Genomic DNA, 13729 nt, shown 5'->3' on the forward strand with positions numbered 1-13729 from the left:
ATATATATATAATTATGCTGTCTTGTTGATTTGTAATATATAGACACAAAATAGCACAAAAGTCAGTGAGGGATTGATGCTATAATGGAGGAGAGTTTCTGTATTTTGTTGGAATTAAATGCAAAAATGTGAGGTAGATCATGGTATGTTAAACTGTATATTGTAACTCCAAGAGAAACTACTTAAAAAAAAAAATCAAAAACCATAGTTCAAAATGAATAAAGGATGGGGCGCCTGGGTGCTCAGTTACAACTCTTGATTTCAGCTCAGGTCATGATCTCCTGGTGATGAGATCGAGCCCCACATTGAACTACACACTGGGTGTGAAGTCTGCTTAAGATTCTCTGCCCCTCCCCTGCACACTCTCGCACACACTCTCAAAAAAAAAAAAAAAAAAAAAAAAAAAGGGAATTAAAATGGTACTTTAGAAAATACCACCTTAATGCAAACAAGTCAGTAAAGGAGGAACTAAGGAACAAAATAAAAGACATAAAGAAAGCAAATATAAAAATGGCCAAAATAAATCCAAAACATCAATAAAATATTCAATGTGAATAAATCTATTCAAAATGCAGCGTTTTTCAAACTGGGTAAAACAAGATCTAATTATATTGCTCCGTAGAAGAAACACACTGTAGATTTAAAGAGATAAATAGCACCTGAAACAAATATAACACATTATTAACAAATTAAAAAATAAAACATATAAACAAGTTGAAAGTAAAAGGATGGAAGATTACACACCATACCAATGGGAACCTAAGTAGTTCTATTTATACCGATTTTTTTAAGTTACTAGAAACAGATATTTTATAATAATAAAAAGATAAATTCATCACTAAGTTATAACAGTTATAAACACAGGCACCTAAAATACATGAAGCAAAATTGGCAAAACTGAAGGGAAAAGTAAAAAATTCAGTAATACAATTGAAAACTTCAACACCCCACTCTTGATTCTGGATAGAGCTATTCAGATAATCAGCAAGGATACAGAAGACCTGAACAACCAAATACTATCAACCAATCAGAACTAAGTGATGCAATATACATGCAGAATATACATTCTCAAGTGAACATGGAATCTTTTTCATGACAGACCATATGCTAGGCCACAAAATAAATCCCAACAAATTTAAGAGCTGAAATGCAAAGTATATTCTCATGCCAGCACAGAAATTAGAAGTAAACAACATATAAGGAAATCTGAAAAATTCACAAATATTTCAAAATTAACCACCACATGCCCCTAAGTAATGAGTGGTTCAAAACAAAACCTTAAAAAGGCTGTTCCCCCCACTGCCGAGTTGTACAGAGGCGGAGGCTCAGGTGTGCTGAAGGCTTGCCTCCACCTATGACCCACGGCCATGGCCCGGGAAGGCTCTGCTGCAGGAGGCATAGCAGGCACTGATTCCGTTTCACACGAGGCGCTGAGGACCGTCCTCATCCACAATGGCCTAGCATGTGGAATTAATAATAAAGATGCTGAAGCCTTAGAAAAGCACTAAGCCCATCTCTGTGTGTTTCTCCAATGTGACAAGCCTATGTATGTCAAGTTGGTGGAGCTCCTTTGTGCTGAACACCAGATTAACCTAATTAAGGTTGACAATGATGCGAAACTAGGGTAATGCGTAGGCCTCTGTAAAACTGACAGTGGGAAAGCCCTGTAAAGAGACTGGTTGCTATTATGTGGTAGTTAAGGACTATGGCACAGAATCTCAGGCCAAAGGTGTCATCAAGGAATACTTCAAATGCAAGAAAAGAAATAAAAAATTTAGCTCTTGCTCCTCAGAAAAGAAAAAAAAAAAAATCTTAAGTTTAAAAGTACTTGAGACAAATGAAACAAAAAATATACCAAAATTTATGGGATGCAGTTTTTCATAGCTTAGAGGGCATCAATACCCATTAATCCACACTACAAAACAAAAAAGATTTCAAATCATTAACCTAACCTATCTTAAAAACCAAAAAGAAGAGCACGCTAAACCCAAAGGAGAGAGAAGGAAAAAAATAAGATTAGGATGGAAATAAAAATGAAACAAAATAGAAAGTCAATAGAGAAAATTAATGACATCAAAAATGGGTTCTTTGAAAAGATCAACAAAATTGAAAAACCTAGGCTAGCCAAGCTAGATTGACCAAGAACAAAAAAAAGAAGGAATCAAATTACTAAAATCAGGAATTAAAGAGGGAGCCATCGCTATTGACCTTAGAGAAATAAGATTGTTTGGAAGTACTATGAACAACTATAAGCCAACAAATTAGATCATTTACATAAATAGGTAAATTCCTACAAAGGCAAAAACTACTGAAACCTACTCAAATAGAAAATGTGAGATTAAATCAAATCAGTAATCTTCCCAAAAGCAAAGCCTCAGCCCAAGTGCCTTCACTAGGGAATTCTACTAAACATTCAAACAATACCAGTCCTTCACAAACTTCCAGAAAATGGAGGAAGGAACACTTCACTACTTATTCTATGAGGACACTATTACCCAAAGTTAGACGAAGACCCCTCTGGAAAAACATTTTCCCTCAAGAATATAAATGTGAACATCCTTAACAAAATATTACCAAACCAAATCCATCAGCAATAAAATGGATTATACATAATGACTAAGGGAGATTTATCCCAGAATTGGTTTAACATCCAAAACCCAACTGGTATAATACATTAATAGAATAAAGTAAAACCCCCAAAAAAAGGTGGTCTCAAGAGACACAAAAAAAGCATTTGATAAAACCCAACACCCATCGTGGTAAAAATCCTCAAGAAACTAAGAACAGAAGGGGACATCTCTAATACAACAAAGAGGATCTATGAAAAACATACAACTAACGTTACACTTAAATTGGGAAATAAGATAAGGATGCCCACTCTCACCACTTACACAATACTGTATTGGACATCCTAGCCAAGGCAATTATGAAAGAAAGAGAGAGGGAAAGAAAGAAAGAAAGAAAGAAAGAAAGAAAGAAAGAAAGAAAGAAAGAAAGAAAGAAAAAGAAAAATAGAAACGCCATTCTGATTACAAAGAGGAAACTATATTCACAGACAATACGGTCTTGTATATAGAAGATCTGAATCTAAGATCTAATAACCTAATCTAAAATCTAAAAAAGTAGAAGATTTGTACACCAAAAACTAGAAAACATTGCTGAAAGTAAAGAGAAGGTTTAAATAAATAAATGGGAAGGAAGACATCCTATGTACATCAACCAGACTTACTACTGTCATGATGGAAATGTTACCAAAATTAGTCTACAGATTCAACATACTCATTATCGAAATCTCTGCAGAGTTTTTTTGCAGAAATTGACAAGCTGGTTCTAAAATGTATGTGTAACTGAGATAGCACTTCACACCAGTCAGAGTGGCTAAAATGAACAACTCAGGAAACTACAGATACTGGTGAGGGTGTGGAGAAACGGGAACCCTCTTGCACTGTTGGTGGGAATGCAAACTGGTGCAGCCGCTCTGGAAAACAGTGTGGAGGTTCCTCAAAGAATTAAAAATAGAACTACCCTATGACCCAGCAATAGCACTGCTAGGAATTTACCGAAGGGATACAGGAGTGCTGATGCATAGGGCCACTTGTACCCCAACGTTTATAGCAGCACTTTCAACAACAGCCAAATTATGGAAAGAGCCTAAATGTCCATCAACTGACGAACAGATAAAGAAATTGTGGTTTATATATACAATGGAATACTACTTGGCAATGAGAAAGAATGAAATCCTGCCATATACAGCAATGTGGATGGTTCTGGAGGGTATTATACTGAGTGAAATAAGTCAGAGAAGGACAGATAATATGTTTTCACTCATATGTGGATTTTGAGAAACTTAACAAAAGACCATGGTGGAAGGCAAAGGGGAAAAAAATAGTTACAGAGAGGGAGGGAGGCAAACCATACGAGACTCTTAAATACAGAGAACGAACTAAGGGCTGATGGGGGTTGGGGAAGAGGGGAAAGTGGGTGGGTGATGGGCACTGAGGAGGGCACTTGTTGGGATGAGCACTGGGTGTTGTATGTAAGCAATGAACCACGAGAATCTACCCCCCAAACCAAGAGCACACTTTACACACTGTATGTTAGCCGATTTGACAATAAATTATAATAAATAAATAAATAAATAAATAAATAAATAAATAAAATGTATGTGGAAATGCAAAGGACTCCAGAGCCAAAACGATCTTAAAAATAACAAAGTTGGAGGAGTTAATACCTCCTTGATTTTAAAACTTATCACAAAGCTATAGTAACTGACACGTCTAAATACTAATATGGAGTGATCTTCATGATGTATTAAACTTAAAGAAGAGGATGGAGAAAAGTGTAAAAGAAACAAAAACTATAAACTAAACAATTTTTAATGGCTACTAATTTTAAAGTGGAGACTAAAGGGAAAAGGGGACAGAGATAGAAGCTAGACTTCCTGTAGTCATGGAAATATTTTATAAAATTATAAAACAAAATTTTAAAAGCATTTCCTCAGTATCAAAAGTAAATGAATAAACTTAGGTACTCAGTTTTGGCCTACCCACAGACAAAAACTATTCCAAATGACTACTCCAAATGACAATAATTTTCCTAAATATCTCAGCCTAGATTTCTGAGCTCCAGATTCAGTTAGCTACCTATTTGACATTTCTTCTTGAATGTCTTTAGATATCTTAAATTTAACATGTCCCAATTGGAAGTCTTGATTTTTCTCCCCTAAACCCAACACCCTCTCCTACTTCCCTCATTGAGTCCCACCCCCTTGAAAGCCAACCCAGGTAAATGGAGCCACCATCCAATCAGTTGCTTGAGGAAAAAATCTAGAAGTCAGTTTTTATCCCTCCCTGTCCCTCACTACACACAATCCTGCACATTTTATCTCCAAAATATATCTTGAATTTGTCCACTTTATTCATGCACCAGTGAGGAGCTGTGCAATTTTGGAAAGTCAGGCAGTAAACTATAGTGTTACTTTCACTTCTGCACCCTCAATAATCTGGAAACAACTCAGATATGAAAGCCTTTAGAATGTAAACTTTAGAAGTCATTATGATTAAGCAAATTATATAATCATACATCCTAGTGTTTAAGGAAATCTTCATTATAGTACGTATACATTGGTTACAACTGTGCAAAATACATGTTACATTAGCAAAACCAGAACAGACTCTGGTTATATCACTAGTTTCCAATTTAAATATATTTTCCTACCAAGTTACCAAGCCTAACCCCACCCCCCCCACACACAAAAATTCTTCACTGAACATTCAGTCAAAACAAAACTGACCTGGATTGGAAACAATAATCAGTTTGCAGCGGTGACTATATTGGGTAATACTGGGAGTCATTCATTTAAACATGGACACATTTCGCTAGACTAAATCAAGGTGTGTTTCTCCTCCTTTTATCTAGCGTGCACCTGCTGTGATAATCACTACGTTGGAGTTTACATTGACAGGGTAATCTGGGGAAAGATTTGAGTAGAAAATACATTATGGAAGAAAACATCTGACATTTAGGTACACATTTCCTGTTAGGGCTCAATCACCACACTGTGTTTACTGAAGACTGGGCTCCCTCGGATCTATAATGCCCACAACACTCTTGTAGTTTAGAGAAATGTCACTAAGTTTTACTAAACTTCAATGTTTCTTGTACATTTTTTAAAAACCTAACATACCTCTTGTACTTCATAGAATAAGAGATAAAAATGTGTATGAGTCTGGTAAATGAGAATATTTACTTAGAGAAGTGGTGTGAAAAGGCCAGGGAGATCTTGGTTCATGTATTTTTTCAAATGATTATCTCATGGGTGCCAAGTAAATAAAATACAGTAGTCAAGAACTTAGGTTTTTGAGTCAAACAGAACTGGGTTCAAATCCTTACTCCATTTTATTTAACTTCAGTTCACAGGTGCATCATCTGTAAAACCTCACAGAGCTGTCCTAGGTATTAAATAATATGCATAAAGCGCTTAGCTCTGGCACAAAACAGACAATCAGTTCATGACAACTATCATGATAACCACTGTTACTGCTGCTCAGAGGGACTCAGAGGCTGTAGGAAACCTTGAAACTAAATGAAGTAAAACCTAATGAAATCTGAACAAGAGGCTATGAGTGTACAGAGTAGGGAGCAATCACCTTTAGAAGAACTGAGGAAGTCTTCATAAAGGGAAATAAAGATCCAATTTTCATATTTATTCATGTAGTATTCAAATATTTATAGTATTTAACTATGATATTAACCTTTGCCAGAAACACTGGCATTTTCATGAAAGGGCTACCATGTTGAAGATCCACTGTCCCACCCATCAGTTTGCCTTCATCAACATCCACAAAGGCAAGCTCATCACTCAAGCCCTAAAAGAAATCAGTCAAAAGCAGGGAGGGAGTAAACTTTCTGATTAAGTGAAGAGTGAAAGAAAACTGTTATACTGGCCATCTGTGTATCTTATATTAGGCTCAAAGAAGACGCAGTATGTTCAACATCTCAGGATACAAAAGCCCCAACTAGAGGAGATACAAGTTACAAAGAAGAACGTTTCAGTTCACAATTAGGAAAAAACAGAAACCGTTTAATAAATAGAACAGTCTCTGAAGGTAGTGAACACCTCTTTAACTTAAGCTGAGGCTGTACAGTGATAAAGCAGTGATTCTGTAGAAGGAATTTCTCATCAAACTAGGAGCTCCTTGGGGTGCCTGGGTGGCTCAGTTGGTTAAGCGTCTGACTCTTGGTTTTGGCTCAGGTCATGACTTCATGGTTTTGTGGGTTCAAGCCCTGCATCGGGCATTGATGGTGCGGAGCCTGCTTGGGATTCATTCATTCTCTCTCTCTCTCTCTCTCTCTCTCTCTCTCTCTCTCTCTATTTCTCTCTGCCCCTCCCCTGCTCATGCTGTTTCTGTCTCCCTCAAAATAAATAAATAAACATAAAAAAAATTTTTTTTAATTAGGAGCTCTTTGAGAATAGGAAGTGTTTATTCATCTGCACTCTGGTGCTTAACCTACCTAGCACATAAGAGCTCAGTAATAGTTTTTAAAATAAATGGATTAAAATATAAGGCCCTTTCCAACTCTACAAGTTTATAGTTCTATAATCAGGTAATATTACCTGCAAAAACCAATCAGTACTATATATTTCTAGCATGCTACTTTATATGTCAGAAAGAAGGGAATATAACATATTTGTATTTGCAAAAGAAACACTTGAAGATACACAAGAGACTAATTTAAATGGATGCCTGTAACAGACATAGAGAGGGTTAATGAAAACATGCTTCTCCGTGTATATGTTTATATTAGCTTTATTTTTTAACCTTGTGAGTGTGTTACCTCTTGAAAAATGTTTTAAATAACTACATATTCTTTTATCTTTATACTAAAATTTTCACTGAAAAATAAAATGTGTGAGGTGCCTGGGTGGCTCGGTTAAGTGTCCAACTTCAGTTCAGGTCATGATCTTACAGTTTGAGTTCAAGCCCTGTGTCGGGCTCTGTGCTGACAGCTCAGAGCCTGGAGCCTGCTTTGGATTCTGTGTCTCCCTCTCTCTTCCCCCTCCCCTGCTCATACGCTCGCTCTCGCTCTCTCTCTCTCTCAAAAATAAATAAAAATTAAAAAAGAATTTTTAAATGACTGTGCTAGTACTGAGAAGTAAATGATCAAACATCTACAACTTATTGTCGGATATTTTACTTTATTCTAAATAACGGAAATCCAAAGCCAAGCACTTTAAATTTAAAAAAATTTTTTTTTCAACGTTTATTTATTTTTGGGACAGAGAGAGACAGAGCATGAACGGGGGAGGGGCAGAGAGAGAGGGAGACACAGAATCAGAAACACGCTCCAAGCTCTGAGCCATCAGCCCAGAGCCTGACGCGGGGCTCAAACTCACGGACCGCGAGATCGTGACCTGGCTGAAGTCGGACGCCCAACCGACTGCGCCACCCAGGCGCCCCTAAATTTTAAACATCATAAGTGATTAGCCTAGAAGTCTAAACTCTATCACGAGGAAAATATTGTTGCTTAATGAGATGCCAATGCTTTCTGGATACTTTGAACTATTCAAAGTGATTGGAATTGTATGTAGCAGAATTATACAGTATTGATAAAATTATCTTTGAAAAGCTAGCTTCTAAAATGTACTATACGTCCAGTACCAAAGAACATGCCCAGCATCTTGATTTACATAATCCCATCTCCAATAACAGGAACCAGAGATCCTTAGAAAAAAGGCTGCTTTGGGCCTGGAGCAGAAAATATACAAGATGAAGAAAGTGCCAGAAAGTAAGGAAGTACTTAAAACAAAACAATGAGATATGTCAAAGGAGCACAGTAGCTAACTGAATGAGCTTCCAGTGGCCAAAGCTGAACAATTTGAGAAACAACATCCATGAAGACATATTGGATTATAACCCACAACATAAAATAAAATCCAGGAATCCATACTAATATCTACAAATGAATTAATAGAGTGGAAGAAACAAATCTCCCATGTGAAATTCCAAATAATTTATAGAGATACTCCACCCTCAGAGGGAGCATAACTCCCACTCTTTAAGTGTGGGCTGAATACAGAGACTTCCTTCCAAAGAGCATAGTGTGGAAAGGGGGAAAAGAGAGTCCCTAACACTACCTCAGCTAGGTGACTGAGGTCAACATCAACCACGATAAATCACATTGGCAGTAGGTACCCTGGATATGACATAATGAAAATCGCACTTCGCCTCTGTGTTTTCCCCTCTAAAATCCATAACCCCAGTCTAACCATGAAAAAACAAACAAAAAAACAAAAAAAAAACAAGACAAATTTCAATAGAGAATCATTCTACAAAATACATGACCGGTAATCCTTAAAACTGCCAGCCATCAAAAACAAAGTCTAAGAAACTGTCATAGTCGAAGGGAGCCTAAGGAGACATGATGACTAAATGTAATGTATCCTGGATGGGATCCTAGAACAGAAAATAGGACAGTAGATATAAACTACGGAAATCTGGGTAATGTATGGCCTTTAGTTAACGACAATGATTATACATTTACAAAAGCATTTATACGTTTGTAGCATACTAAAGTATGATGTTAATAACTGGGTGTGAGATAAAGATAGAACTCTGTACTATCTTTCAACCTTTCTGTAACTCAAAAACTATTCTTTAAAAAATAAAGTCTAAAAACAAAGTCTATTAAAAAATATTTTAACTCAGTCTCTCTGGACATTTTCCATATTTATAAAAATGAAAGTGGGTAAAATATCCACTCTCTGCACTCGTTATCCGGTGCTTTCTCCCTTTTAACATGCAATTGACTTCTATTCTTTCATTCAACTACTAAGTGTCTATTACACTAGACGTTGTTCTAGCTAGACTTGGGATACAAGAATAAATGAAATAAAGATGCCTGCCCTTGTGAATATCACATTATAGTAGTGAAAGCTTATGTATTATGGTATAATTCAGTGATTTTCAAAAACATTGCTGTCTCCCTACTAGGTTTATACAATAAATTTCTGCCAATAGAGTACTAAACAATTCCTACTGAGAACTCCTTCCTTATAAGCAAGAAGCTTTTAAGATATCACCACCTCCTTGGATGGAAGAAGTTGCAGAATCTAGGGCCAAAAGAGGGACAGATGAACGGGGGCCTTAACCTGGGACTTTGTAGGGGACTGTGCACTACACCCTCTCAGATCTACAAATGCTGTAATTGTCACACCACACAATTCAAGCTCTGAGAGCTCGTGCCTATCATCTTATTTTTTTAGGGCTAGGGCCCAAATCCTCTCAGAAAGGCCCTTCAAAGTAGAGGTAATAAATAAATCTTTTACTTCAACGTTTTCTGTACACTTATGATCTGTATACTTATCTATTCATGCAACTTGAGATAGTCTGTGCTCTTTTTTCTCCTTTACAAAATAGATCTAATAATTACTTTCAGGGTTTTATTAGACAACATATATAAAGCACTTTTTCATTATTATTGACATTGACAACAAATGTATTGGCTTTCACGTATGCACACTCTTCATTAGCAACAGTGCACCGCTGACAAAGGCATTATAGTTGACAGACAAAATGAACCACTGGGAATTCATCTGATTGCTAGCAGCAGTAGTTAACAGCAGCTGATGTTCTTAGTGCCTTACAGATACTTCTGTCATCTAGCTCAAACCCAGGGCCAGGACTAAAGGCTATAGAAAAGTAGCTTAGGAAATTTTACAGATATCCCACTAATAAAACCAAAGCATAGCTCCAAGAGTTTATTATGACTTACTAAAACATTATGGGTTCAGATCAGGGTAATATTCTTAGGAGTGAGAATCTTTCTAGTCCTGTGTCTAGCCATTTAACTGGAAGCTAAGTTTATCTGCTACATCAATGCTAAGAACTAAACGCTAAAACTAACCTAACATGGATAAGGTAGAAGGGAAATAAAGACAGACGAGGAAACCGGAGAGAGATTTTTAAAGGAAAAAGACTATTATATTTTGTGGTAGTAGGACACCTACCACAACTGACAGGTTGTGCACTTTTTTCTGCCACCTATTTCTTCATTGCACGTGTATGAGCTGTTTCCTACAAAGTACCCCAAGCAAAGGGATACTTCATACTGTCATCACATGGGGGAAAGAGTAATATCAACATTCTAACACATATGATACCATCATAAATACTAGAAAAACCAGGGCGCCTGGGTGGCTCAGCTGGTTAAGCACGGGACTCTTGATTTCCACTCAGGTCATAATCTCACAGTGGTGAGCTTGAGCCCCACGTCACCGGGCTTCCTTCATGCTGAGCATGGAGCCTGCTTTAGATTCTCTCTCTCCCTCTCTCTCTGCTTTTCCCCTGCTTGCACTCTCTCTCAAAAAACAAAACAAAAACAAGCAAACAAAAACCCAAAACCTAGAGAAAGCAGCCCCCTCTGGGTAGAACAATTAGAAAAGCCCACCTGTGCCTCTGGGCTAAGCCTGCAGGGACTGAATAAGGCCTCTACTCACCCCATTTTTAACTGAACACAACCTGCCTAACCATATGCAGTAGCCTTACATCCAAAGAAAGGAAACTTGGTTAACCCTATGGCACAGAACAGAGAACTTACTTTTAGTAAGATGCTGATTATACAGGCTGTTCCAAGCGATCCAGTTCCTATAATGGAGATCTTATTGTGATGAATGGCCTCCTCTGAAGTGAAATTCTTAAGAAGTTCACCTTGATAGTCGCCATCTTGGAAACCTAACAGAGTGAGGAAAAACTGCAAAGCCACTTCCAAATTTGGTCTGCAGTGAGAGTGGGCATATAGAAAACTCCCGGGTCCCCTGGGGGAAGGAGGTGCTGCAGACCCAACAGGGAATGACAAAACTGACTAGCAAAGAAGCTGGGTAGTTTCTAGCCAGCCGCCCAGCATCCAGAGGTAAACCAAGGGAAGGAAGAGGAGGGTGGAACAGTTAAGAGGGATTAAGAATTAGTGAAGGCAAAGGGGCGGCTTCACCAAAAGTGACACGACAGTCAGGACAGCTCTTCCTCCCCTCACCACCCCAGTTTTCCCCCTCGCCCAGCTCTTGGCTCCAGAACCCAGCCCAGACTCCGTAAGTCCAGGGCCGAGGACTGCCAAGCACACAGTAATTCCGGCCACATTCACGCAGGTGAGAGGGCCAGCCACCTCTGACAAGGATGTGTGCAGGCTGCAAGGGACACAGAGCCATCCTCAGGCAAAAGAAATTCACTCCCGGGGCGACCACGCTGCAGCTCATCTACAGAACTCCCACAGCCCAGCTCATGGCCGCCCCCTCAAGAGGCAGATGAAGAGAATGGAGGAAAACCGCAGAAAAGCTGGTTGAGGCCTCAAGAAGGAAAACCATTGGCTAGTGAGGCTGCGCAAGGCCGCGGGCCTCGTTTTGGTCGTAGCACACCTGGCGCAGAAGCGAGGCCAGAATGAGGGTTCTGGTGCATCATGCCTGGCCTGTGCCCGGCCTGCGCCTGCAGCTTGTCACCTGCACCAGTGGAGGGCTGCCATTTTTGTAGTTGGCGGGTTTCAGGGAGGCTCCTTGGGCTCCTGGGCTCAAAGAGCACGAGGTGCAAAAGATAACAATGAATTAGAGAGCCTCCAGCTATCAAATGGGGTACCACTTGCCCAAAGCCCATCCACTGGAAAGCCCAAGTTAAATGTATTTCTAACCAAACCTTGTCTGGATGTATCCAATAGGACTTTTTGACTCTCCGTTGCTAACTTTTTCCCAGAGCTGCAGGAGAAAGGGACCTCAGTGCTACTTTTAACCACCCACAAAGCGAATAAGTAAAAATTTAAAAACCTGCTATGCAAAGGGCCTTTTTAAATAAAATATGAAACCCTAAGAACTTGATCAGTGCAGGGCTACTTGATAACAATTTTCACAGGTGTATGGGAAAGCTCAACTCATTTATGGGGTAGTTAAATGCAGAACCCAAAATTCCCCTCTCATCCTTTAGTCTGGGATACACCAAGGCTTCTGTTCTCTTGTCCCACCACGTTCTACGTAATTGTTTCCTAACTCATTTGTGAATCGTAATACATAATACACATCTGACAAATTCTTTTCTAAGAAGTAGAGCAGCTGTTTCTCAAACTTTTTTTCATTCTCTCTCCCTCAAGGGCCTTTTTAGACATTTTCCCCCAATCGTTCAGCTCCACTCACCCCACCATGAAATTAAATATTAAAGAATAAGAGGTGCCTGGGTGGCTCAGTCGGTTAAGTCTCCCACTTCGGCTCAGGCCATGATCTCACGGTTCTTGAGTTAGAGGCCCCGTGTCAAGCTCTGCGCTGACAGCTCAGAGCCTGGAGCCTGCTTTGGATTCTGTGTCTCCTTCTCCCTCTGCCTCGCCCCCCTCACCACCCCCCCCACCTGCTTGCACTCGTGCTCTCTCTCAAAAATAAACTTAAAACTTTTTTTTAATAAATATTAAAGAATAAGAGGGGCACCTGGCAGGCTCAGTCAGTCGGTGGAGACTGCAACTCTTCATCTTGGGATTGTGAGTTTGAGCCCCAGGTTGGGTGTAGAGATTACTTAAAAATAAAATCTAAAAGTAATAATAATAAGATGTTGTCTGATAGGGTTGAACTTTAGGGCTTAGAAACCCTTGTAATATCTGTTTTTTCCACCAACCCCATAACCAATTTAACCCTCTTGGGGTGATATTGCCCCCTGTTGAGAATACACGATGTAGAGCAGTTTTACTTCCTACAGTATTCCCACTGAAACTATATTTTGCAGGCTTTGAATACCTGCAAGCATTTACTAAAATGAAGTTTTAATTTGGTGTACAAAGAACAGCTTTAAAAAAAAAAAGGAAAAATCCACAGAAGACCCCTCTATCCCTGCTATCCTAACTAACCTCTCTGATGATCCTGTTTGTGCATTCAAGGGAAGAATTGAAAACAAGGAAAAAGAACAAAATGTTGGGAAACTAATCATGTTCAGCAGTAGAGGACCGGAATGAAAACTATTCAAACAGCAAGAACAAGAGTATGAACTGTGACTCTCTGTCCAGTGTGAGCACCTCCACGAGAGCACACGCTGTAAGTCCTTAGGGCCTGCATATGTCTTCTCATTTTTTGCCCTGGTCCCGTCCTAGTCTATAAATTACTTTGGTCCTGATTTCTTTGTTTTTGTTCAGTTGTGTATTTCTTATAGCTACCTTAAATTGTGAAATCAAGGAAATATTTCATGTGTGTGCGGCATATGCATATATA

The 13729-nt window shown here is 38.8% G+C and overlaps 2 protein-coding genes and 1 pseudogene across 2 annotated transcripts in view; 2 read left to right on the forward strand and 1 right to left on the reverse strand.

Moving 5' to 3' along the window:
• The window catches only part of TSG101 (tumor susceptibility 101), a 57629-nt gene extending 43995 nt beyond the window's left edge, over positions 1 to 13634 (forward strand). Inside the window, exon 11 of the mRNA XM_040495672.1 lies at positions 13402 to 13634. Coding sequence (XP_040351606.1) covers positions 13402 to 13476 — 75 coding nt within the window. The 3' untranslated portion in view covers positions 13477 to 13634. The remainder of the gene's footprint in view (positions 1 to 13401) is intronic.
• The window catches only part of LOC121043685 (L-lactate dehydrogenase C chain), a 58615-nt gene that overhangs the window by 2066 nt on the left and 42820 nt on the right, over positions 1 to 13729 (reverse strand). The window lies entirely within an intron of this gene.
• On the forward strand, positions 326 to 2016 carry LOC121043687 (40S ribosomal protein S12-like; annotated as a pseudogene).

Source organism: Herpailurus yagouaroundi, unplaced genomic scaffold, assembly GCF_014898765.1.
Source record: "Herpailurus yagouaroundi ecotype Mexico unplaced genomic scaffold, PumYag 187, whole genome shotgun sequence".
Lineage (NCBI taxonomy): Eukaryota > Metazoa > Chordata > Mammalia > Carnivora > Felidae > Herpailurus > Herpailurus yagouaroundi.